Here is a 26,973-nt window from a genome sequence, read left to right as displayed (position 1 = left end):
TTCATTGTAAGGATCTACGGTGGCAGTAGTAATGACCGACACGAATTATCACAGTTCGAGGGTGTTTAATAAACTGTATATGCAGGTTGGAAAAACGAATCTAATCTAAATCTAAGATGGGAGCAAACTACGACCATCAAAAAAAAGGCATTCCTAGTTGGGTCTTGTCAAATAAAAGGGCCTATACTAAAAAACCTATTGCCGATCCTTGCAACTAAATACAAAAAGAGTGTGGGATAAGATTCACAAAAGTGTTCACAAATGAAAAGTCAGGATGTGGTAGTCGGAGGTCTTCCTTCCCCATCTTTTGAGCACGGGACAAGGTGGAACTCCTGAGCACAGCACACCCTTGAGCTTTCCCAGCATGAGACAACTGTTCCTTTCTCAGCTATCGGGACCGTCGATGGTCAAATCTTTTCTCTTAAGTCTCTTGCCTTCGAGGACCTGATGTATTCAAAAATAAAGTTCCTTTCCAAATGTATGTTGGGTGATGACTTTTCACCCCTGCGTCCCCCTCTTCCGGGCTCAGACCCCTCTCGAATATCAGCCTCCCTCTGTCAGGTTCACTAAGACTTTTCCTCAAAACAATTTCATGAGTCTTTGTTTTTTTAAATAGTTCACTGTGGGCATCCCTCTGTCGGGTCACTGTTGTCCACACACTGTTCATCGGGACTTTTGGCTTCACCACTTTCCATCTCCATCACCATCCCTCTTTCTGGTTCATTCTTGCCAACTTTTATCAATCACACATTTTCTTCTATTGGTGCGGGATTCACTTCCCTTAGCTTTACAGTCTTCTGTTGGTCAAAGACTCTTGACTGTACAGTGGATTTTGCTAGACCCCTCTGTGACCACTTTGACCAATTTCTCGCCTTGTTCCCAAGGCCTTCTGCTAACAGTAGTTTCAACAATAGGGTAATCGCCCAGAGTTTCTCAAGTGAGCCCCCTCACGGTGCCCGACTCTTCTGCTCTTCTGCAGCTGGTTTTCCCCTCTCGTATTAACAGTGCTTTGTTCTTTTCTTCAAATAGCTGCTTGCTACTTTTGTTCAACACAGTTCGGTTTCTTATTGGCTCTCACTTCGACTCACCGGCTGTGATGAACCACTTGGCTTTCTTGTCTCTGAAGTCAAGGACGGTACCACAGTGGCAAGCGTCTCTCCCTGGCTTGGTTATCAGCAGAGGAGGCTCCCATGTACCGTTGACATCTGCTGGAACATATGCTGGCTTTTGTTCGCAGTCTTAAGATTCCTTCCATGGAGGCTTTGCGTGCTTGGGTCGGAAAGGGCAAGGTCGCTTCTCTTCTTGTCACTCTGTTGGTTCTCGATGCCTTTCTCCTCCTCTTGAACTACCGTACTTGGATAGCTGAGTTGTCGTGCTGTCTGACTTACTCGTCGTGTGCTCTTGTGTGCCACCTTCTCTCCCTGTGGAGAAGGGAAAGGGCAGTCAGGTGTGTGTGGTTCCAGTCAATTGCCTGACTTTACCTTGCATGTCCCAGCACAAAGGTCAGGTAAACAGTTCTAGTGTTAGTCCGTTGTCTTTCGTGGTGTAAGAAAGTGTTCGTGTGAAAAAAGGGGGTGGGGTGGCAGTGTTTCTGAATATCCTACGTGGTAGTATGGGGAAAATGTGTTGGAAGAAGGGGGATATACCGCCTCTCATCCATCAGTGTCCCACTTCAACTCCCCGAGGACTTCCCCCAGCCATGTGATCCTCCTTCACTGGTCCTCCCCCAGGAACTGTATCCAATAGCGATGCCTGTGTACTGGCCACCTAGATCCCCGGGGCTAGTTAGGGAGACATCTTCAGGTTTCTCACACCATTCTACAACAGGAAGTACCCCTGGAAAGATGCACACAAGTTGTGTAAACAATGTCTCCCTAAGGATCACCCCAAAACGAACTGCAAATCCTGCACGCTCGTTCGCCCTAAAAATCTAAAGGACTATAGAACCAAACGCTGGGCCGCCCACACCATGCAGGCCGAGGCCTCCATTGACTTGGAGGGAGCATCCACTGATGGCAGCTTCAGTGTTCTAAGTGACGCAGAGGGCAACCGTGATTCGAGAGATTCCCACGTGCAAGCCCCCAACTCCATTAAGAAGGCTGGCGGTCCTGTTAGAGACTAGACCTGGCAGCTCAGGCACACACACTTCAAGCCACACTAAACACACATCCCACGCCCGACCGGTCATGTCGTCGACCGTTGATAGCCATGCGTTGTCAAAGGAAAGGTCCTCTAAATCATCCTTGTCCTCTTGTCCATCACGCTCATGTTTACTGCACGACAAGCCTTCGAAACAGATCAGTTTCTGACACCACTGCTAAAACAGACCACCTTTCACGCACCAAAAAGCATGCGTCGAAAGGCACTTCGGCTGCCTCAACTACGTCCATGATTATCGAACTCATCAAAAAGCACGTTCCAGGCACACACTGAAAATGAAAAGCGTTGAAATCCAGTAAACCTTTGACGTCCCTATCGTGCAAGTTCTATAGGTGCCTTTCCCACTCTAAAGAGACGCTTTCAGGAGCCTTATATCACAAGCTACCTGCACCCTTACCGGACACCCTTTCACCACCCTTACAGGACACTCATACACCCTCAGGATTTCCAAAGTCAACTGAGTGAACCCCAGATAGTTTTGATAAGGTTATGAAGAGATAGGCCTTCTTTGTGAACTTCATGGACCAGTACCCTGAAGAACTCTCAAAGATTCAGGGGCCTACACAAAAACAAGTAGCTGAGGATCAACCAGATGCCAAATGGCCAAGTCTGGACTCCTCACAGCCCAGCACCTTCACCCATACCGAGGCCACCTCACAGTGCCCCCACCCTGCTCAGGATCTATATTTTATAGACTCCTCAGGTTCTCAAGATCCTGAATCTCAGGGAGATCAAGTGGGCCAGTATGACCAGGACCAATATTACGACGACGTCTACGTCATCCAGTCACCAGACCATCAAGATCAGCCAGTGGCTGACTCCATGGTCTATAATCGGCTCCAGTATAATGAGCTACTCCTCAAGGCCGCCAAACATTTTGAAATAGACACCCAGAATGCCTAAGTTGACAAGGACTTTGTGGAGGACATTCTTGGATACAAGAGGACCCCTACACAATGAATTCCCCTCCTGCAATCTATTCAAAGGCGCATTCAGCCTTTTCTTCTGACACCAAACCTTATGAGGGTAGTCAACCCCTGCATCGAAAAGGTGTTCAGGCCGCCCCTACCAACCCTCTCTATATCAGTGGGTCAGTTAAAACCAGTCTACTTGGTTGTCACCACTACAAGAAAGAGGGCGGTCACACCTCTAGCCTCTGTGGAGTCCCCCCCCAGATAAAAAAAGTAAAAAAATATACACCTTTGTCAGAAATGTGGCTTCCTCGGCTGCCTACCAAACAGTAATACCGAGTACCACCCTCTTGGCTAGCTACAGCTGCCATAAGTGGTACAAAATAAAAAAACAAATTGAGGCCATCCCAAAGTCTCTAAAATCACAGCTCCTAAGGACTGTCTGGAGGTACGCAGGTAACCAACTGGATTCTAAAGAATAACCTGGATGTTGCTGACAATGCATACTGCATCATAACCTGAGGCACGTTGATTAAACGCCAAGCATGGCTAAGGCAGTCTGGCTTTAAGCTTTAGAAACGGGCCACGTTGCTCAACATGCCCATTGAACCATATGCCCTATTTGTTAAGGTGGTCGAGGATGCCCTTACAAGTGACAAAGAAGAATATAACACTCTGGGGCAACTGTCCAACAAACCGCTTGTGCAAAGTAGGTCTTTTATACAAGACAGTTCCGCAGGCAGAGCCTACAGCACTTCTCCAGTTATGGGTAAGGTGGCCAACCAACCTCATGGGGCACCTGACAGGGACAGTCCACATGTTCCAATTTTCAAAGAGGCTATAAAACGATCTAAGAGCAGAGGTAGAGCCTCCTCAGCAAGAGGTTTCACCCCACACAAGCAATGACGCCCTGCTTCAAGTCCACTCCCATTCCACTCTAGTAGGTCGCATCTCACAATTCACCCACTCATGGGAGGGAATTGTTAGGGAGAATTCTCTCTTTAGGCTGAATTTCCTAACCTAGTGAGTCCCCCAGCAGCTTTGCTGGATTTCTGGAGTTTGTTTCCTCCTGCCAAGAGTGAGACTCTCTTCCTCCCACTCTTGGACATGATTTATGGTGTTCCTTTGACTGTTAATGTGTTTTATAGGCTATGGGGTCCTTTACTCCATAGGGTCTCATGAGTTTTTCCTATGTGTGTTACACAGCACCCTCCGTGCAGTAACACAGGGGTATCATAATGACACCCCACCATAGTCTCCGTACCCTGAGACTGACTGTCTCCCAGGGCATGTAAAGTCACCATTGGCTTTACTAGTCCCAAATTATTAACAGAAACCAGTACAAAACATCATATTGTGGACGTACTGGTCGGGGCAATTCGATTGCCCCGGGGTCAGTTAGTCGAGGGGGCACGTCTCTGTCCCCCCTGATCGAGTTTTGGCTGGTGGCAGTGGAAACTACTTTTTATATTCGACCGCGAATATTTTCCTATGGGATTTTCCCATTGTTCTAGGCTACCAGCTTTCATTATTTAATTCTCATAACCTCGAACATACCGCCGGTTTATTTATTTAATATTAATTCTCCGGTTGGTATTTTTTGCCAGGACTCTATTCTAAAATGACGTTTGTGTTCTCTTCTGTGACTCCAACCCAAGTCGAGCCCTTTGTTCCACTTTTTGGCGGGCTTCTCCACAGAAGCCTCCAAAAGTGGTGCCACTCTGTCTGGGTACCACAGGGGGTGTGGGAGGGGGTTTAGGCACCCTGGACTGAGTTACCTTGGTAACTCAAGTCACACTCTTGTGTGATTGGCCCACACCACTTAGCATGTTTGAGTGACAGCTAGGCTGAGTGAATGGGGGTTTTCTGCATAAAAGCAGGGCTTTGGGGACTGGAACTTCAGAAGTCGCCACAGGACCTGAGAATCCGACGAGGGAGAAGCTGAGCCGACCTACCACGACGACACCACCGGTTGAGACCTGCGGAACCGACTCACCACTTCCCGACGACAGAGAAGATCTCCCGGCTGGAGAGGCTTCTTCCCCTGACTGGTGGGCACAACCAGTTTACCTTTCTTTCTTTGCACCCCAGCCCGGTTTGTGGTCGAACTGCCCGTGCCAAGCACCCCGGCGGCCGGATAGCCACTCACCACTGAACCGCGAATCAACGGACCGCTCCTTGTACCTGAGAAACTCTGCAGCTGGTTTCTTCCCTGGCAGTGCAACGGGCCCCTGTCTTCCTCCACGACGCAATCCTCTCTTCCTCCGGACGAAGCACTGACTTGCACCCGCTGCCATGAGCAACTGCCCCCGCTGGAGCGTTCTCACCACTTTAAGGTACCGTGTCCGCCAGGCCTCCCTTTCTAAAGATTGCAACAAGGTAATCACTCCTTAACCTTCTAGACTGGGCTGGCCGCCTTGACCCTCTAACTGGTCCCTTTTCTTTGATCCAGCTTCTTTTTGAACCATTATGCAGATCCTGAACTTGCATGAAGAAGATAGAGATGCAGAAAAGCAAACAAGTGGGGACAGGCCAAGAAGGAGACCTTGGGAATGGAAAACGATCCATCAAGGAAATAAATTCAATGGCAACAAGAAAGAATGGCTGCAGATGGACACAAGGCGGCGCTGTTAATGAAAATGAGATCTAGAGGGGGCTCGCAACAACTAACATGAGTGGGGTCAACAGGTATCACTAATCCAACAGGCATGTTGGAGCCCAGGGAGGGGCCAATCCCGGGGCCATCCAATGGAGCCCATGTGGGGTTTATGAACCCCCAAAATGTTTTCTGAGTATACTGAGAGCCAGGTGCGGCGGGCAACTTGCCCGAGCAGCCATAGGTCCCTGGACCCTCCTCAGGGCTGTTGTGGGGGTTTTAGAGGGAGAGGGGAGGAGGGCAGGGTGGGAGTTGGGAAGAAAAGCTGCAAGAGGGCAAAGCGAGGAGAGGAATTAAGAGGAAAGGGATAAGAATCCTAACATTCAATGTACACGGCCTGAGCACCCCAGTAAAAAGGAAGAAGATGGAACACCTAGTTCAAAGGGTGACATTTGATATTCTATTGCTACAAGAGACCCATGTTGGGTCAAATGACAAGGGGAAAATCCACCTGAGAGGGTACAACCATATACTCTAATGCGCAAGAGAAAAATGCTGGGGGAATTCTGGCATGTCATAAAAAACTTGAAGATACAACTACATGACACACAGACAAAATAGGGAGGTACATATTCGCAAATGTACACCTGGACGACCACCCACTAATAATAGCTTCAATATATGCACCAAACATGGGAGAGGATGTCTTGCTGAAGAACACCTTAGATTTGCTGGAAAGGTTCGCTATGTGGGAGTTGGTTCTGGGAGGGCACTATAACCTAGCGTGGCATCCAAACCTAGATGGAAGTGGTACCAGAAACCAGGGCGCACCATCAACGAACTTAGGCAGAAAAATGGAAACGCTGTCCTTGTGCGATGTTGGGAGAGAATGGGCCAACAAAAGGGGTACACTCACTTTTCTCATGTACAGGTACTCATGTACATCACATGATGTTCAGGATAGATTATATTTGGGCATCGGCGGGGCTCTTGGGGAAAATTCAGAATACGGAACTAGGAGCCATCTCAATATCAGACCATGCTCCATTCTGGGCGGAATTCTCGTCGGCTCCCAAGAGACCGGGACTCTGGCGGTGGAAACTCCCACCCAATATACTACTCGACCCCCTACTGGAGAATACATTAGAGCAAGTCTAATGGAATATTTTACCCAAAAACGATTTGGAGGGGCTTTTTTCGGGTAATCTTATGGGAAGCCTTTAAAAAGGTCATTATTGGGCCGTTGATTGCACTTAGGGTGACCAGAGAAAAACAGAGATATCAATGGGAAAACGACTTGGTGGGGAAACTGCGAGAAATACAGGGAGAAATAATACAGAAGCCCTCTAATAGTTGAAGAAAGCACCAAGACATGTACAGGGTCAACTGGAAGCGGTCCTAACAAAACGGGCGAAGAACCTCTTATACCTGAAACATTGGTATTACACAAAAGCAAGCAAAGCCGATAAATACCTAGCTAGACAGCTGAAGGCCAAACCTACTCAAACGGCTACAAAAAGAATTATACACAGTAGGGGGATTCTGCAGACTTGAACAGAAGACATAGGGAATACCTTTAAAGAATTCTACCAAGCACTATATGCATCAGACAACCCCTCATGTCAAGACCAAGAAACCTGTTTAAATTCCATAAAAATTCCACCCATATCAGAATCCGATGGGCAGATGCTGGACAAAGATTAGACGAGGTAAAAAAAAAAAAACATCCTAGAACTACCCCTGAATAAAGCACCTGATCCAGATGGGTCCGCCGCAATTTTCTCTAGGAAATACAAAGATATCCTGGCCACAATTCTCACTGGACCCTTTAATACATTCAAAGAGGTAGGAAACATCACACCGTAAATTAATGAAGCCAAGGTCCTAGTATTTCATGAACCAGGGAAGGATCCGGACCTTCCGGGTTCATACTGCCTGATCTCACTAATCAATTTAGATGCCAAATTATATACGAAAGTCCTATTGAACAGGTTAACCCACTTGCTCCCCAAACTGATAGACCCATACCACTCAGGTTTTGTCCCCAATAGGCAAACGCACGATAATACAAGAAGACTAATACACCTAGTGGAGAAGGCAGGGTTTTCCCAGACCCTGGCTATTCTATTCTCGTTAGATGTGGAAAAGGCGTTTGACTCGGTGGATTGGTAGCTCCTCTGTCGCATCCTGAAACCTATGGGCTTTGGGGAACCCTTTATTAGAATGGTCCAGGCTAACTAACTTCCCCGGAATCCGTATCGCTATAAATGAGGAGATCAAGAACAAAGTAAAAATTGGGTGAGGAACGAAACTGGAGTGCCCCATGTCTCGGCTTCTCTACGCGATCTTCTTCGAACCCCTACTAATACGAATTAGGGACTCAAACACTGAGAGGCATAGAAATGGCAGGAAAACCCCATAAAGTAGTGGCATATGCAGATGACCTGCTGATGGCAATGTCGGACACTGCAAAGACACTCCCAGCCCTGTTACACGAAATTGAAGAATATGGACCAATCTCAGGTTTAAAGATTAACAGGCAAACGTCGGAACTACCAGTGCTAGCTGGCGATGCTCTAAGGCGACTAGCCTCTTCCTTGCAGCTGAAAATAACCAATAAAGGGGTGACCTACCTTGGCATTACCCTTATGGATCGAGTTAATCGGATACCCCCCAGAGTAGCTAGTTTGGTCCTCACAGAGCCAAAGCATATTTGAGGCCTAGCCCTACCACACTTTCACAAATGTTATGAAGCAGCACAACTGTGGGTACTAAACAAATGGGTCCCAGGGAACATGCACAAGATATGGGTCACCCAGGACAGAGCAGTGGCAACAACCCCACTATCAGAACTACTGTGGAAGGTGAAACAATTTAGACACCCAAACCTCCAGTTAAGCGAGGTGATGAAAGTGACGGTAGACCTATGGGATGAGGCCACTAAGGGAGGGACACTAACTCAAGAACTGGCTCCCTTTAAGCCCATGTTCGGAAATCCAGACTTTCTGCCGGGGATGGAGAAGTTGGCATACAAGATATGGGAGGAAGCAGTGTAGCAGTGTGCATAAAAATAGGATATATGTACCGTAAACAGGTAATTGGATTGTACAAAGAATGCAAGACCCTTCTAGGCCTGACAACAAAAGATGGGTATAAATAAAAATAACTTCGACACTGGCTGTTGACCCCAAACATTAGGCGGGTGGCGACAAGAGAACTTACCCCCTTTGAATTCTATCGAACGACCCACATAGGCTCAAACAAATTAGTCTCAGACATGTATACATTTATAAACTCACAAAATGAGGAAGTCCAATGGTACTATATGAAGAAATCAGAAAAAACATTTAAGGTCACAATACCCAAGGCACAATGGTGACATATATGGAGGGCTATCCCAAAATTGACACGGGCAATACTAATCAGAGAAATGTGGATAAAAATTCTACTCCAATGGCACTACACGCCGGAGATGCTACATGAAATGTACCTGCAAACATCAAATCTATGCTGGGAGGGGCTGTGGGCAGGTGGGGGAATGAAACCATATATGGTGGGAATGCCCAAGACCCAACAGTTTTGGGTCAATTTGAAAACCCAGATGCAGGGGATGTTCCAAGACCTGGGAAGGGTGGAAGAATAAGTATGGCTCTGTGGACTGTGTGACCCCCAGGCAAGGCATCTGACAAAACCACAAAAGCAGAACTTCATGGGCTTACTAAAAGCAGCATGGCTTGAAATAGAGCAAAAATGGAAGCAACAAGCCCCACCGTCAATCTATGATTGGTTGCAGAAGGTGTGGTCATATGTGGTAATGGAATGGATCACTTATAAGATTCAGGGGGACCAGGACAAATTTAAGAAAGAATTAGGGTCAGTACTTACCTACTTACAAAGTGACTATATGGAACAAACGTGCCCACATAAGATCAGAATTCTCGACATATTCGGTTCCTGAGGCTCAAGACTCTGACCGCAGGGGCAAGAGGTCCTACCGCCGGGGGGTTTGGGTGGCATTGCCGAAACGTTGCTGTTGTTGAGTAATCTGAAAACCAATTAAAAAAAGTACAAAACAAAATAAAGAAAATGCACAGTAGCGTAACACAAGACACTGTTATTTTAACAAGTGGAAGAGATTTGTCATTTGGTGCAGGTCACGCAACATCAATGCAACTGACTGTTCTCCATCGCACATAGTTGACTATATGCTTTGCCTCCTAGACTTAGGTCTAGTCTTTAATTCTATCAAAGTACACTTGGCGGCTCTGTTTGCCTACACATCTCGAAACAAAATAGCATGGTTGCAAGTACCAGTTATCAAAGCATTCATGGAAGGAGTTAAAATACTATATCCTCACATTTCAAATTATTTTCCTTGTTGGGACCTCAATGTTGTACTCGCAAAACTCATGGGTCCATTTATTGAACCAATACACAAAGCCAGTCTGAAGCATTTAACTTACAAGACTTTTTTTTAGTGGATGTCTCTTCTATAAGACGAGTCTGTGATCTGCGAGCACTTTCAGTCCAAGACCCATTCGTTCTCATTCACAAAGACGAGGTTGTTCTTCGAACACATCCGAGATTTTCACCAAAATTCATATCAAAGTTCCATGTTAATCTATTGAATTTCTTACTTTTTTCCAAAATCCTACTAATTTAGCAGAAAATGCAACCATACCCTGGATGTAAGGAGGGCGGTCAGGTACTACCTAAACAAGACGAAACCGCTAAGAAACACAGATCAACTTTGTTTCCATAGCAATTGGCAGATCATGTCTCTAAAACGTGATCTCACGATGGGTAGTCAAATGCATCCAGCTCTGCTGCTCACTGTCAAAGATTTTACTTTTTACACCAAGAGCCCACTCTTCTCGAGGCACAGGGGTTACTTTAACATGTATTGCAAATGTTCCTTTAGATGCAATTTGCAAGGCTGCTACTTGGAGATTCATGCATACCTTTACTCGGCATTACTGCCTAGACACACACTCAAAAGCAAATTCACAGCTAGGAAAAGCAGTATTAAAACATATATTTGCTGCTGTACCTTCACATAACCTACCTCCTTCTCCTGGTACTAGTCGCTAATCTTTCCATAGCATGTGATCAAAGCAGATCCACAAGCCTCAGAAGGCATACATTACTCAATCTTATTTCTGATGCGTTTATCTGCTTAGATTGACATGTGCCCACCCTTCCCCCTCTCCTGGAGTTGAAGGTTCATAAATGTTTTTATCTTTACCTTTCTACTGTATCTTCCTTGTACTCACGCAAACACTTCATGCACCCTCATGTCAGAAACAAAACAAATCTGAGGGACCTCCACAAGTTTAGTACCATGGATACAATAGACGTCGCACAATGTATAGTTTTATAAACGCACCTAGGCGATGTCCCTTTTTGATTTTCGAAACAAGTTATTCAATACTTCGAGACTACCATTAGAGGTTGGCCTATATAGCATGTGATCTAAGCAGATACAAGCATCAGAAATAGGATTACGGTGACCAAGACAATTTCCTGGAGAAAAAGGGTTGCATTTGGGCTAATTTAGATACCCACAATGTCTTGCTGATGTTGCTTTGAATTGGAGATGAACTTCCAGCAATGGCTACTAGGTGGCGTTATGGAATGTGACTTGGCTCAAATGTACTGCCATGCGCATATAGTCAGTGAAAAGAGCTTAAGTTGAAGTGACGTTAAGCTTCCAATTAAATGCAACTAAACACACCTGCCAGCGATGCCATTCGTGATGTCGTCAGGTTGCTCACCGGCTGCGCAGTGCAAGCCTCATAGCTCTTTCAGCACCTGCTGAATTTCTGGTGTTTTGTTGCATTAAATTTGCATCTTTTAAAAAAAAAAACTTTTATTTATTGGTGGAATTTTACAGCATGCACACTCAGTAGAGTTTACTATACTATATACATAGACACAGTTCCAGTTCTTCTCTGTATATTATAACATATTTTGCATAGCACAAGGTTGCATCATACCATGACATTACAGATTACTACTGTGGTACCTCAGGCGAGGGTGGTCCTGAGTCGCCTTCGGCTTGTCTAATGAGGTAGCTACAGAATGCAGTCCATACGTTCCTGGGATGGGAGTGCAGCGGGAGTGAGTTGATAAATTCCTTCTCACAGGTCTGAGTCCAGGTAAGTGCGTTCAACCATTTCTTGAAAGTAGGGGGAGCAGAGCATTTCCAATTCTGTAGCACACGTTTCTTGGCCACCATACAGCTTACATTCAAAAACATAGCCACCTTTCTGGTGTCTTCAGTATTCCACACCCCAAACAGCACCCCTAGAGGGTCCGGGTCCACTACAGCACCCACTATGTCAGAGAGAGCCCCCAGGATCTCCTCCCAGAAGCCGCCAAGTTCCTTGCATGTCCAAAATGTGCACATGGTCAGCCCCCTCGATGCAGCATCTTGCACAGGTATGTATGCAGTCACGGGTGAACTTAGTGATTTTATGGGGGGTGTAATCTAATCTATTTAATAGTTTGATTGCATACAGCGAAACATGAAGTTGGGGGACACCCGCCTCGTGTGAGAGCACACCTTCTTCCACATATCATCCGAGATGTCGAGACCAAGCTCCTCAGACTATTCATTTCGCGCTTTAGGGGGTTGGTCTGGGGACTTTGCTAGCAGAATCTTATATAAAGAGGAGACTATACCATGGGCAGTGCTCTTGTTGCCTATGTAGCAGATGTCCGGTTTCGTCTGGGTAGGATGACCAAATAGCACGGACAGCAGCGCAGAGTCTGTAGTACTGCAGCTTCTCCAGTGCCGTCCCAGAGTGGCCAGGTCGCCATGTCTGAGGAGTGATGAACTTCCCCTCATGGAATAGATCGGTTAATGCTTGATAACCCAGTGTTAGCCAGGGCTTAGCTAGCAGTTTGTCTCATGTAGGTTTGAGCCCGGGAAATCCCCAGATGGGGAGCAATTTATAGTAGGGGTGCCATTCTGGTGTTGGGCGTAGTAGTCTATTCCATGCCAGTAGCTTGGCCACAATGGGATCGGCTGGTGAATCAACCTCATAGTCGTGACAGAGAATTAGCGTCATAATGTTTACTTCAGCCGCTGCAAGCTTTTCTAACTTAACATGAGGTGGAACAGTAGGGCTCTGGTACCAGTATGTGCCATATTGGGCTTGTGCAGCTATCAAATATAGTGTCAGGTTGGGGGCGGTGAATCCCCCTTTCTCGTATGAAAGTCATATGCAACCATTTTTTACGGACTGCATCAGCGTGCCACAGGAATTGCGCGCACAATTCATGAAGGTCATCGAAATATTGTTTCCCGGGCCAGAGCGGTACGTTCCCGAAGATGTAAAGGAGTTTAGGGACCAGTATCCTCTTAACCAGTGAGAGTTTCCTCGCTAGTGAGAGCGGGAGGGAGTGCCATCTTATTTTAGATTTGGTATATTGTGCAGCAGCAGAGTAGTTTCCAGCCAGCACAGTCGATTTAGATACCAGATTACTCCCGGGGACCAGCGAAGAGGGTACTTGCATATAGGTTGTGTTCGTGAGTGGAAATATCTCCGATTTGGATTAATTGATCGTGAAGCTAGAGAAGTTGCCTTTTCTCGTTAGGATGGGGTCCAGGTGAATAGCTGGGTTTCTAACGTACAGTAGCACGTCATCTGCATATAGGGATATTATCTCAAGAGTGTCTTTCAGGCGTAACCCTTTATGGGCATGCTTTGCCCTAATATAATCCACCAATGATGACCAACGCGAAAAGGATCAGGGAAAACGGGCAGCCTTGTCGGGTGTCCCTAAGTAGTGTGAAGGATGTAGATGTTAAGGAGTTAACCAGGATCCTAGCCGTGGGAGCTGTGTACAATAATTTGATATACCCAATCGTATTCAGGCCCACCCCCTCTAGGACTTCTCACATGTACTGCCATGAGACAATGTCAAAAGCCTTCTGGGCGTCAAGTGTAACAGCCACAGCCACCGTGGTCTTATCAATCCTAGCCATTACACTGAAAAGCCGTCTAATATTAAGAGCGGTCTATCTCCCAGGGATGAAACCACTCTGGTCCTCATGTACAAGGTGTGGCATAATCGGCAGGAATCTGTTTGCTATCGTTTTGGCGAATATCTTTGTGTCTATATTCATGAGTGAGAGGGGCCTGTATGAACCACATTCGTCACTAGACTTATCTGGTTTAAGCAGCACAGTTGAGTGCTTCACGCAGCGAAGGGGGAAGATGGATTCCCGAAGTGATTCATCCCAGACCGCCAACTATTTGGGGGCAAGGAGCGTCACATGTTCCTGATAAAATTTGGATGCAAGTCCATCCGGCCCTGGGGCTTTACCTTTCGGTAGATCTGTAATGGCCTTAACTATCATCTAATGTGATCTGGGTGTCGAGTTGATCCTTGGTTGATTGGGAGATGCATGTGATAGGGACCTGGTCGAGGAAGTCACATACATCTTGTATGTTGTGTTTCCGGGGCGGTGTGTAGAGGCTTGTGTAGAACTGTGAAAAGATCTCCAGTATCTGCTGGTCCGTCAATTGTCGGACTCCATGTGTATCCTTGATGCTTTTAATCCGGGTTTGGCCTCCCTCTGCTCTAACCAGTCTGGCCAATGTTCTCCACAGCATCTCGCCTTCCCCATATTTCTTGGCAGCCCGTGGGCGAGTGAAATATCGTTTCTCATGCAAAGCATGTGATTTCATAGGCCTCAAGCTCCTCCCTTATCTACGCCAGTTTGCCAGGGGTGGCTGCGGCTGCGTATTCTCGTTCAAAGTCCTGTAGCCTGGACTCAGAGTGGCGTAGGTGATTTCTGATTGCCTTTAGTACCCCGCCTCTCTCGAGATGGACATACCCCTTATGTACACTTAAGAGGCCTCCCACCGAACCCCCACTGTTGTATCTTGTTGTGTGTTACATTCAGAGAAGGTCACGATATCTGAGAGCATATCGGCTTTGAACACTATGTCCAGATAGGCTGCTTATTTAAAGCGCCAGATGTTGCGGGCAGGTGGGGAGGATCCCAACACTACGGACAGTATAACTGAGGCGTGGTCGGACAATGTGCAGGCGAGTATCTGGGAGCTTTCAACTTTGCCAATTAGGTCGCCTGACATTAAGAACATGTCGATCCTGGAAGAACTATTATGCACCAACGAGTAGTAAGTGTACTCGCTGCTGAGGATTAAGGACCCTCCAGTCGTCTCGGATACAGAGTGATGACATGTGCATGCTTAACCTCTGCTCGCAACTGGGTCCTAGGCGCAGTCCCAGTTCTGTCCCAAGCGCCGTCTAATATCAAGTTCATATCACCCCCCCCTCATGATCTGCACCCCAACCTAACCTATGAGTATGGAGGCGACCTTGTCCAAGAAATCCGGGGTATCTACATTAGGCCCATATGTGTTCACTGAGGTATTCCCCATTTGCAATTATACAATGTAAAATTATATACCTGCCCTCAGGGTCTGCTCTTTTTCAGTACAAATTTAATCGACTTATGAATCAATGTCAGGACGCCCTTGGCTTGTGTGGAATAGGTCGTGTAAAACCTGTGCAGTCCCCAGGATGGCGCTAGACCCAATGCTAGGCGACCTCGGGCATGTTTTTCTTTTAACAGGAGTATCTCCACACCATGTCTCTGGCCGTAAGCCGTGATTTTACAGTCTTTCGTGAAGTTACCCATCCCACAAACGTTCCATGACATCAATCGTATAGCCATGTCTTTACCTCAGGGGACATCCCAACAAATGCGCCTGTGTGTATATATCTCTGTCAATACTGTCATTGTGTCCCTCATCTGATGTGTGCAGTGCTTTACCACCTCCGCTATTTTTAATATAACCGTCCCCAACATAACCATCCCCTCCCTCACCCAGTGGGCAGTGAACCTTCCCCAACCCTTGGTCCAATCACCTGTGGGCCGTCCCCAAATTGGCCCACCTGTATCGCAGGCCCAACCGGGGCGTGCATATGACAAAACCACCAGGGCAACCATTGCAGCTGCAGTGGGGTGTGCTACTGCTGTGCAACCAACTTTGTAGGAGCTGTGGTGCAACACCACTCAACAGTACACATGTCAGGCGGTTAACATTTCCACATCGCACTGGCAACTCTCAAGAAGAATATTAAGGCTCAATAGTGAAGCAATCAAGCAGTATACTCTCCCTTTGGCCATTTCAAACATTACTATGTATAAAAAGTAACTAGTATCTACATACTCCACTGTCAACCAGATTCTAGTGGGATCATAGGACCCTTAAACAAGACGTTACAGCATAGTTGTTCACTTATGTCCGCTTACTTGATGTCCCATTCAATAGTAAGGCTGTGGTTCCTTGTGCCACGCTCTACACATAAGCTGCAGGATGAAAAGGCTTGAGGATAGGGCAGACGAGGAGGGTGCATATCTCCCAGTCAGTCGTTTTCCATGAGGTCATCTGCCGGGTTGTTCAGTGGAATATGCGCCTCAATGAATTTTACCGCCTCGTCGGGAACCCTGAAGAAGTAGAGCTTTTTTCTGAAGTCGAACTTGAGGCGTGCTGGGAACAGTATTGCATAGGGGATGTTCCTTTCCTGAGGCATTTTCTTTACGCCAGTGAATTTGCGTCTTTCCTGCTGCACCCCTAAAAATTCTGATGATCTGTGAGCCTAGCCGAAGCGGCCACTTCTCTCGCGCGAGGCAGAGCACTTGATCCCTGTCTCTATAGCTTAAGATTTTTGCGATTATGGGCCTGGGGAAATCTCCAGGTCTAGGTCGTGGAGCTAGAGCACGATGGGCCTGCTCAACAGTGAAGGGAGAGTAATCGGGGTTGTCCAGCAGTTCCTTGAGTAGATTTTCAGTTGCTAGCTTCATTCTTCCCTTGAGAGCGTTCTCAGGAACCCCTATCATTTTAATGTTGTTTCTGCGCGATCTAAACTCTCAGTCGTCGCATTTTGCTTTCACGAATTTCATGTCGCAAGTAAGGGAGGCCACTGTATCCTGGTGCGTGTGTAGTCCATCCTCATTCACTCCGATTCTTGTTTCGGCCTCTGATTCTGGCACTGGCTTGGTCTAATTGCGATTTGAGTGACGGATGGATTCACGTCAAACCATCAAAGGATTTCCTTCAAGCGCTTAGAGCCAGACTTGTTCTGCCTAGCGGTTGGGCTGTCCTCTTGATGAAATATTTGACTCTCTCTTTGTGAAAATGAATGGAAACGTGAAAAACACACCCTTTTTTGACCCTTTAGATCTTTTGAACCGTAACACGGATTCGCCAAAATAATCCATTTCTGGGTGGCCTGGACCTGAACTATAGTTTGTAAACTTTTGTGCTGATCCGTTTTACGACTCAAAAGTTATTAGCCATTGAATGTTCGTATTTCTTATAGATGATAGGCTTCACCTTCACTATAGGGTGGCTAACCCCGCCCTATTAACCCTTTTTCTTTCTTCTTGCCTGCTTTTTCCAAATTTGTCTTCCCAGAGAGGCTCATCCAAGACGAAGGCCTCTGGCTTCTGCACTCCAGCCTCCTCCACCACGACAACTGTAAGCAGGGAGAGCTTGTCATGCGCAGTGAAGCCAGAGCACGTCCATCCTGCACCACAATTTATTTCTGACGTATAAGTTCATGCACTCCTACTTCAAAAATAAATTCTTTCTTTCTGAAACTTTGACAGAGCCCTCCCCAGGACATATTGTGACTGAGCCCCTGCTATGCCAGTGAATGCAGTTAATGAGTGTTTCGATATGGTTTGGAGGCTACTCATTACACATTTTTGCTAAATGCCTAAAAAAGTAACATGCATTTGTACTGTATGGGCTTGATACTTTATTGGGGCATTTATGGAGGTTTTTACTGGGATTGCAAAGTGGATGCAGAGCCAGCACCTTTAAAGCAGAACTTGGCTCAGCAACCTTACTTGACTGTGAATATAAATCTGCAAACTGGTCTCAACTCTACTGAAAATAGTGTGAACTATTTCAAAGAGACTGACAAATTGAGTTAGTTATTTGTTGTAGCGGTGGGGGGGGGCTTTTGGATGTAGTATGTATTGCTGAGCTGTTGATAAAATAATTGTATCCGTTTTTTTTGTGTGTGTTTCATAAACAGTAAAGTTTGGTATGAAATATTCATTTTAAACCTATGACAGTTATAAAATAATCAAATTAGAGATTGGGTGAAAGATCAAAAGTCAATGTGTACTGCCTATCTTTCTGTAGTGCTATTTTGCTAATCTAGCCTTTTTGGTTTCATACTGTTTACTTACATGAGTTTTATTGATGACTTCAAAATAAAAACTGCCAAATAGGAATCCTCAAAATGTGCACATTGGTGACATGCCATATGACCCAAGGGCACTGTTCACATTTTCTATCTGAATGTCTTCTCCTCTTAAGAAAGATTGAAGTTGTCTTCATAGAATGGTGGCTCCCAGGCATTGTGTTTTGTTTTTTTGCATTTATTGTAATTATTTGTATAGCGCGTATATGCAAGTGAAGTGCTTCAAAGCGCTTCACTGCATGAAGGGAACAAGGGAATACAGTCATCATTCTTGGGCCTTAAGGATTCCGAATTATCTAACAATAACTAGCATACTAGGCATAGAGGCATATCTACTAGTGAAGTTCTTGACAAATGGTGATGGAGGAGAAAATAAAAAAAATGATGGAGAGGGAAGGGAACATACAGGTCATGAACTGCAGTACTAGTCTGGTGAATATTTTTGTTTGGTAGTTGGTCATCCAGTGCGCCTGAACATGAGTGTTTCAATCGCAACCAAAACTAGAGGTTGGTGTGGTGGGGAGGAACAAGAGGGGGACTGGACAGACAGACAGACAGACAGACAGACAGACAGACAGACAGACAGACTTACTTACTTACTTGCTGGGCCTAGAACATACAAGGTTGAGTAAGTGCGAGAGAGGGAGAGTGGGTCAAGTGCGCCCAGTTCAGCAGGGGCCAAGGTTAAGTGCAGAGTGGTGACCCAAATCATAGGGCATAGAGCTGTAGCGCCAGGCAACGGTGCAGAGGCCTGGAGGTGAGTGCAGGACTGGTGGGGGGAGCCTGGAACCTGTGAGATTCTGGGGTGCACAAGGCAACCTGTCAGCTAACTGAGCAGGGGGAATGAGAAAGAGGGAGGGAATCGAGCAGAAAAAGGGGGAAAAGCAGGGGAGAGCGAGAGGGAAAGAGGACAGTCTTGAGGAGTTTCCAGAACTTGAGGTCCGAATCAAGACAAAGAGAGGTAGGGAGGCTGTTCCAGAGGGACAATATCAAGCTGACCAATTGTACGACCTCTTTAACTTTCATTGCTTTGTATGAGTGAACAAAAATTGAAAAGATTACATTATGAATTAGCTTGGATTTACTTAAATAAGAAATTGCATGAACCATTTCTAAATTCTTATTTTGCAGGAATCCTGGTAAATCCCATTTGCGACACACAATAACGACTGCAGAAAGAGCACCTGGACTTCTAGACAGTCCTACAATTTTTAATTTTTCTGCTGACCGCCTAATTAATGGTGTCAGAGGTCCACAGACAAGACAAGCAGGACAACCCAGAACACGGATTCAAAGCACTACAAGTTTTATCAAGAAGGATGCAGGTGCAAGCAGAATGGAACCATGCAATAGTGATACAACTCCTTGCCTTGGTAGAGGACGGTGAGTTGACCTTAGTTGTAGTTTGAAGACTGAATTTTGACTATTATCTTCTCGTATTTAATTGCATAGGTGAGATGGCAGTGTGCTTTTAACTTTTCAAATTGCTAGTAAGATTTTTGTTTAGTTGATACGTGATTGAGTTTTTAATAATATAGATATAAACACTGTTAGTCTGCTATACTCTAAGCGTTTTTATGGAGCTAAACAACATGTCCTCCAGTGCGTGGAATTAGAGTAAAACATATGAAACTGTAGGGGGTTTCATGGAGAGAAAAGTAAGAGTAATGGGCGAGTGCCTTGGCCACTAGTAGACCTCACTAAACAGCTTGACAGACACACCATCTACTCTGCCTGATAGCTGTCAGGATTCCCATGTTGTGGGTGGTACTGAAGCCCAGGCCTACTGCCCAGTGTCTCTTTTGGGTTCTGATAGTTGTAAAGACTGGAGGGGAGAGCAGGGTATCAGTACTTCTGCCCTCTGTATGTTATGGTAGGGTAAAGGCACAGCTCTCAATCTGGTAGCAATGGACAAGCAGCCCGGTTTAAACTTTCAGGAGGTGATGCACGCTGATTAAGTACAGTGAGTCCTCAAGCCCCACCAAAGAATGTCCGCACACTGTTTATTTATTTTGACATTTATAGCAGCGCACCAAACCCTTAGGCTGCTAGTTACAGAAAGTGCAAGTGACATTCTTCATAAAGCAGTACACGCATAGGTGTGCCACATGCAGGTGTGTAGACATGAACATATGTAGCCATGCCTCAAGGTACGGGGGGCTACATCATGTATACATAAGAGCAAAAGGTCAATCGGTGAATTCTTGTAACTTGCAGGTTGAATAAGCCACATCTCATGGTATTGGGGGGGGGAGGGGTGGCTACATTCGTTAAGACATTTGCTATTGTAAGGAAGGCTTGTTATCAATAGTAAGATGGACACGAGTGATCACAGTTCATGGGTGTTTATTGAACTTTAAAAAAAGGGTTTGAAAAACACCTATATAATCCTAAATCTAGAGATGGGAGCAAGCTACGACCATCAAATAACGCAGTCCTAGTAGTGTCTTGTCAAAAAGAAAAAGGCCTATACTAATAAACCTATTGCCAATCCTTGCCTCTGAATACAAATAGTGTGGGAAGCAATGTTACGAAAAAGAAAGAATTGTTCACAAAATGGTATGTCGGGATGTTCAGGTCGTTGGCCTCCCTTGCCCACATTTTCAGCATGGGACAAGGCGGTACACTCGAGCTTAGCACTATCTCTGGCTTCTCTAGCACGAGGATACAGTTCAATCATTAGCATCAGAGCCTTCCATGCCCAAGTCTTTGTCTTTCAAAGTCTCTTCATTCAGAGGGCCTTATGCAAGAAACAAATGTTAAGTTATTTTCCTATTTCAGATTTTTATAAGTGTTAGGGAGAATTCTCATTCTATGGCTAATTTCCCTCACCTAGTCAGTCCCCCAGCAGCTTTGCTGGATTTCTGGAGTTTATTTTTCCACCTGGTAAGAGTGTGAGCCTTTTTCCCGCTCTTGCATGTCTTTTGCCATGTGTATTTCTACTGTTTGTCTGATCTTGGGCTCTGGAGTACACTACTCCATGAGCCCCACTTTGTGTGTATGTTACACAGCACCTTCAGTGCAGTGACACAGGGTTGTCTGAGACTTCCCTCTGACTCCATTTTTCTGGGGCTGACAACTGTCCCCCAGAAACAGGTAAAGTTGACATTTACAGTATGTAGTCATTTAAAACTGCACCCAGTACAACCCATCTTACATGGAGTACTGGAAAGGGTTAATTCCCATCCCTTTTTGTCTGTACCTCTCTGAGCTTTGTTTTGCTCTTTTAACATTTAGACTTGGCTGTTGGCAGTGGTATCTACCCTAACTTTTTTACCGCTATTAAACTAAATAAACGTGGTACTGTTCCATGCTATTATATTAGCCTCGAACATAAACCCACTTGACCAAATACTCTTTCGTTTGCCTCCGGTCGGGTTTATTCCCCATTTCTTTTTGTTAAAGTCCTCCTTGTGTTTTACTTTGCACGGCAAACCAGGTGTGCTTTCTTCACTGTCTTTTGGCGGGCTTCTCTGCCGAAGCCCTCCTTTTGGTGCCTGGGTGTCTAGGTGGGCTGAATGTGAGGGAGGGGTGTAGTCACCCCCTGCACAGGGTTTCCTTGGAAAACCAAGTCACACTTTGCGTCCATTGGCCGGAGGGGATGTCCGGCCGGACAATCCCCCTGCTGTGTGATTAACAGCCAGGCTGTGTGAATGGGGGATTTTCTCATAAAAGGCAGGACTCTTGTCTCTTGTCGGCTGGAAGTCAGAGTCGCCACTAGAACTGCAAGGAACCGAAGAGAATCGGAGAAGACGGCTGCTGCACTTACCGAGTCCTTGTGGAGCCCTGCTGCAGTCCTGAGCTATCTACCCTTCAACGACCAGAGAAGATCCAGTCCGGAGTCGTCTTCCCTTGAGCCTGGTGGGATCAACCAGCTCATCTTCCACAGGCAGAGGATCCTCTTCTTGGTCGAAATTGCTGCACCCTGCTGTAGTGGTCTGGATAGCCACCTGAAGAGCCTCTCCTGTTTTAAAGGAGCGCACCTTTTATTCACCGCTGTGGTTGCTGCTGCTGGCTTCATCCCTGGGTAGTGCAAATCGCTCCAGACGTCGTCCTCCTTGTCTCCACAACTGAAGCTCCAGGAACCGTGAGTCCGCAGGAACTACCAGGAACACCTGCCATAGCACCAGCTCTTCTTCAGTTGAATAAGGTACTGTGTCCAGCTTCGAGGAATTGGGGTGAACCCTTTTTCCTCATCCAAAGCTTGCCCTTGTCTTCCTTCCCTCTTATAACTTTTGCTTCCTCAGTTGACAATATCGAAGTACACCTGGCAATCTTGAATCGTGAACTGTACTAACCATGTGATCCTCAGCAACAGGAACCCTGTTCCAGTTGACACTGGCGCAGGCCTATTGACTTGAATTCTCTTGTAGGAAAGTGTCCTCTGATTCCATCTGCCTTGACAAAAGTATTGCCTATGATTTTTATCCCCAACTCTCTTGTGTTGATTTGTGTTTTAACTCTGGTAACATTTCTTCCCGCGGGTACGCTTATCTTTAGTAAGACCGAACTGTCATTACTGTCAAAAAGTGATCGCATCTGTACCCCTGGTAACGTCTTTGTTTCACAACACCGGTCTGTCAAAACCAAAGGTACTTACCTGGAATTGTTCTGCACAAGGGGAATTGGTTGTGTGTAGTATATTTGAACTGTGGTTTTAATTTAATAGAAGTGAATAGAAGTGAAGTGTTTTGTGGACAGATGGTTTAAAATAAATTTACTTTTACTTTTTAACCAAAAACCTTGAGTCAGTGTTTGCTTGAGTCACAGTAATTGTAGTTCTTTGTGTAATCTCTACTACTGCTCATTTGCTCTTGAGATAAGTCTGGCTGCTCCGCTACTGCTACCACTTTAACCGTGTAGTACAGGCTTGTACCAAAGGAGAACTTGTATTACCACTTGTAGTCTTTATTGTGTGTAGGGGTCCCTAAGGGCACTGTACAGGATTCTGCCTAACAACAAGTATTCAATTTCTTTGGCGATTCACTATTCACCTAGGATCCCCCTCAACCGGGCTCAGATTCTCTCATGAACATTGTGTTGAATTATTTAAGCATTCACTTTCTCGTAGGATATTCTTTTTCGGGTGACTTAATGTTCACACCAGAACCCCTTCAGTAGGGCTCAGATCCCTTTTAACACAATGTTCAATTAGCCTCTCGCCGCCCGGTTCGAACTAATTCCAATTTCCAATATAATTTAACACAAACTTGCTTTAACCAAAAGCTTTCAGCTGATCTCCATCCGCCGGGCTTGGACCAGCTTCATATACTTTCGATCAGATATCGAAGACTTTCGAATGTGCACAGGGTTTTGCAGGACCACTTTGATTTCGCAAAACTTCATCACTCTTCATATTTGCCACCTTTCAGTTGAATATCGCACATAGACTTTCAAATGAGCACCCACGTGGTGCCAGACAACACTGTCCACAGTGTTGTATGTTGGCATCAAAGTTCAATCACTCATCTGCTGTTTAATTGTTTTCGCGTCGCTTGCCACATACGCTTCATTCAGGGTTTGCTTCAGTTCTCACTATACAATGTTGCTGCTTGCTTCCTTGGCTTCAACACAGACCGGTCTGGTATCAGTCTCCCCAACTCATTGGCTCTGCTGACTTCACTGCTTTGTTGTAGGAGCCAAGGACAGTACCATGGAGGCAATTGATTCTCCCCACCTTGACTATCGATGCAAGAGAGCCCTGGGTACCTCTGACACACAATGCAGGATTCTTCAACAGTGGTAACTGGTGTTACGTTTTCTATTCTCGAAGGTTCATGAAACTAAGTCTTTCGTTGAAAAGGTCAAGGGCACTTCCCTCCTTGGAATCCTTTTCGGTTTTGCCATTTTTCGCCTTGCTGCTTCCTCTTGTGCTTTGCCTTGCTCAGTATGCTTTCGTGCTCCGCCTTTTAGCCATGTGGGGAAGTGTAATGGAAGTTAAGTGTGTGTTATGGTCAGCAGTAATTGCCTGATCATTGTATTGGGACATGTCAGGTATACGGCTCGGGTGTTGGTCCATTTTCTCTTGTAGTGAGCTGTCTGTAAGGAAATGTTCGTCTTGGGAAAAGAGGGAGGGGGTGGTTGAGTTCCTAAGTATCCTACTTGGTAGGATGGGGGTAAAGGTGTTACAGGGACGAGGCTACTGCATCTCGCCATCCAGTGTCCCACTTCCACTCCCCGAAGACCCCTCACGCAGGTGATCCTCCTGCATTGGTCCACCCTCAGGAACTGGATCCAAAAGCGATGGCTGTCTCCTGGCCACCTGGATGACAGATCCCCGGAAACTAGCAGGTGAAATACCTTCAGCTTTCTCACAGTATGCAGAGTCAATCAGATATGTGCATGGTATGATGCAGCTGCGCTTCAGGGTATAAGGGGCTGCATCAAGTATACAGAGTGTCAGGGAGAATTCTCATAAATGGTTGATTTCCCTTACCTAAAGAGTCCCCCAGCAGCTTTGCTGGATTTCTAGGGTTTATTTTTTTCACCTGGTAAGAGTGTGAGCCTTTTCCCCACTCTTACATGTGTTTTGCTGTGTGTATTTTCACTGTTTGTGTGATCTTGGGCACTGGAGCCTCACCTACTCCACGTGCACCACTTTGTGTGTGTATTACACAGCACCCTCAGTGCAGTGACACAGGGTTGTCTTTGAGACTTCCCACTGACTCAATTTTTCTCGGGCTGACTACTGTCCCCCAGAAACAGGTAAAGTTGCCATTAACTTTATATAGTCACTTTAAACCACAGACCCAGTACACCCCATCTTGCATGGAGTATTGGAAAGGGTTAGCTCTTATCCCTTTTTGTCTGTGCCTCTTGGAGCCTTGTTCTGCTCCCTTAACATTAAGACTTGGAATTATTATATAATCGTACCTTATTGATTTGAGGAGTACAAAAAGGCTTCTTTTCTTTCTTCTTATAGTTAGAAGCTACTGCTACCACTATAACTGTGTAGTACGGGCTTGTACCAAAGGTGAAATTGTACTGTCACTTGTAGTCTTAATTGTGTGCAGTGTTCCCAAAGGGTACTGCATATAATTCTGCCCAACACAGGTCCAGCTGGTAAATGCAGAATTGGCAGGGTACACAGACAGCTTAGATTCATCAACATCCAAGTACAGCACTGGCGGGGCAAAAGTATCATGCAGGGTCATAAGACAATAAAGATGACGTTTGTTAGAATGATAAATAGGAATAGAGTGAGTGGGCAGAATGGCACATATGCTGGAGCCGGAGGCTTAAGTTTTTGTGGCAATTACCGTCAGGGAGAAGTAAGAGACTGTTATATTGATCAGGGTTCAGATGCAGTTGTACTAGCAGCCAATGCGTGTACTGATATCCGAAGGCAAGGCTTACCTTTTGTTGCAGTGCCTACAGGCTCCTGTCTTTTCTGAGTCGTTGGAATAAGGAAGCTGATGAGCAGTAGTTGGAGTGCAGACATAAGTCAAGCTGGGGGAGTTGTAGGGCATAGTCGAAAGAGGCCGACAGCAGATTGGATTTCAAGATAGTGATGTGAGAAACCTCAAGGTGTCTCCCTGTCTAAACCTCGAGAATCCGTCATCCAGGTGGCCAGGACATGGCCATTGCTATTGGATCCAGTTCCTCGGGGTGGACCAGTGAGGGAGGATGACCTGAATGGGGGAGGGGGAGGATCTTCAGGGACTGGAAGTCACCTTTTCCCCATCCTCTCACGTAGGACATTCAAAACCACTGTCGCCTCCCTCACCCACCCTCCTTTCCGACACAAACACTTTCGCACAACACAAAGGACAACAGACTAACACCAGAGCTGTTTACCTGACATCTCCCAATACAAAGGTCCGGCAAAGTCAGGCAATTGACCAGAAGCTCACACACCTGACGGCCCTTTCCCCACAGGAATAAAAGGTGCAGCCCGAGAGCACAGTACGAGCATGGCAGACAGCACAGTGAGATGGCTAATCAGGCGCGGCAGTTCAAGAGGAGAAGGGTGGCGAGGAGAGAAGCGACCTTGCTTTTTTCGTCCCAGACCCGCAAAACATTTGTGGAAGAGAGCCTAAGACTGCAAACAATAGCACAAGTGTCTTGCAGCAGATGTCAATGGTACACGCTGATAAGCAGGAGCATGGGAGCTCTCGTGCCCGTGGTGCCAGCCTTGTCTCCAGAGAAAAGAAAGGCCAAGCGGTTCATCACAGCCAGTGAGCCGAGGGGAGAACCGATAAGAACCAGGCTGTGTTGAATGAGAATCGCAAAGTGGCAAGTTTGAACCAAGTCCAATGGACTGTGAAAGAACTGTAAAAAATGTTAAAGGGGAGACCAGCTGCAAAGGAAAATCAGCACCACATGTGGTCTAACTCTTAAAAACTCTGGTCGATCCCCAACTGAGTGAAACTACAGATACCAGAAGGCAGTAGGAGAGCCACCGAAATAGGTCAGTGGTCATAAGTGTCGAGCAAAATCCCCATACAATCGAAAGACTTTGATCTACAAACTGTGTGAAAGAAAGTAAAGTAAACCCTGCAGTGAGGAAACTAGGGAAGCGAATCCCTGCGACATTCAACTGTGTAAAAGAAATGGCATCTGTGAACCCGACCGAGGGGATGCCAGTGAGGAGGGGCAAAGTCTAAAGTCCCAAGACAGTGTGTTGACAAAAGTGAACCCGGGATGTCCGCTGGAAATGCTTAAAAACACATTCAGATTTGTGAAGAAAGAAAAGCCACAGTAAACGTGACCGAAGGTGGCCAAGATTCAAGAGGGGTCCGAGCCGAAACAACGAAGATTCAGGGGTGAAGCCATCACCCAAGGACTGGCAGTCAAGAGGGGGTCCCAGCCCGATTGAGGGAGATCCAGGGGTGAAGCTATCGTCCAAAGTTCATTGAGAAAAGAACAGATATATAAATTGTGAAATACGATATGTGAGGAGTTAGCGCCCAGAAGATGGGAGCCCAGGGGTGAACCATTATCACCCTAACAAACTTTCATTTGGTTGAAGGAACTTTTGCTTTATTATTTTGAAGAGAGCAGGTCCTCGAAGGCAAGAGACCTTCAAGCGTGTCATCTCATCCT

At 46.1% G+C, this 26,973-nt stretch overlaps 1 protein-coding gene across 5 annotated transcripts in view; it reads left to right on the top strand.

Annotated features, from left to right (window-relative positions):
* LARP4B (La ribonucleoprotein 4B) overlaps positions 1–26,973 on the top strand; it is a 2,592,412-nt gene that overhangs the window by 1,443,324 nt on the left and 1,122,115 nt on the right. For all 5 annotated transcript variants that reach the window (XM_069648004.1, XM_069648003.1, XM_069648001.1 and 2 more), the window contains one exon: positions 19,060–19,311. In XM_069648004.1, the coding sequence (XP_069504105.1) occupies positions 19,060–19,311 (252 nt within the window). The remainder of the gene's footprint in view (positions 1–19,059; positions 19,312–26,973) is intronic.

The sequence above is a fragment of the Ambystoma mexicanum genome, chromosome 2q (assembly GCF_040938575.1).
Source record: "Ambystoma mexicanum isolate Mex_15411 chromosome 2q, UKY_AmexF1_1, whole genome shotgun sequence".
NCBI lineage: Eukaryota > Metazoa > Chordata > Amphibia > Caudata > Ambystomatidae > Ambystoma > Ambystoma mexicanum.
This window is presented reverse-complemented; position numbering and strand designations above follow the sequence as displayed.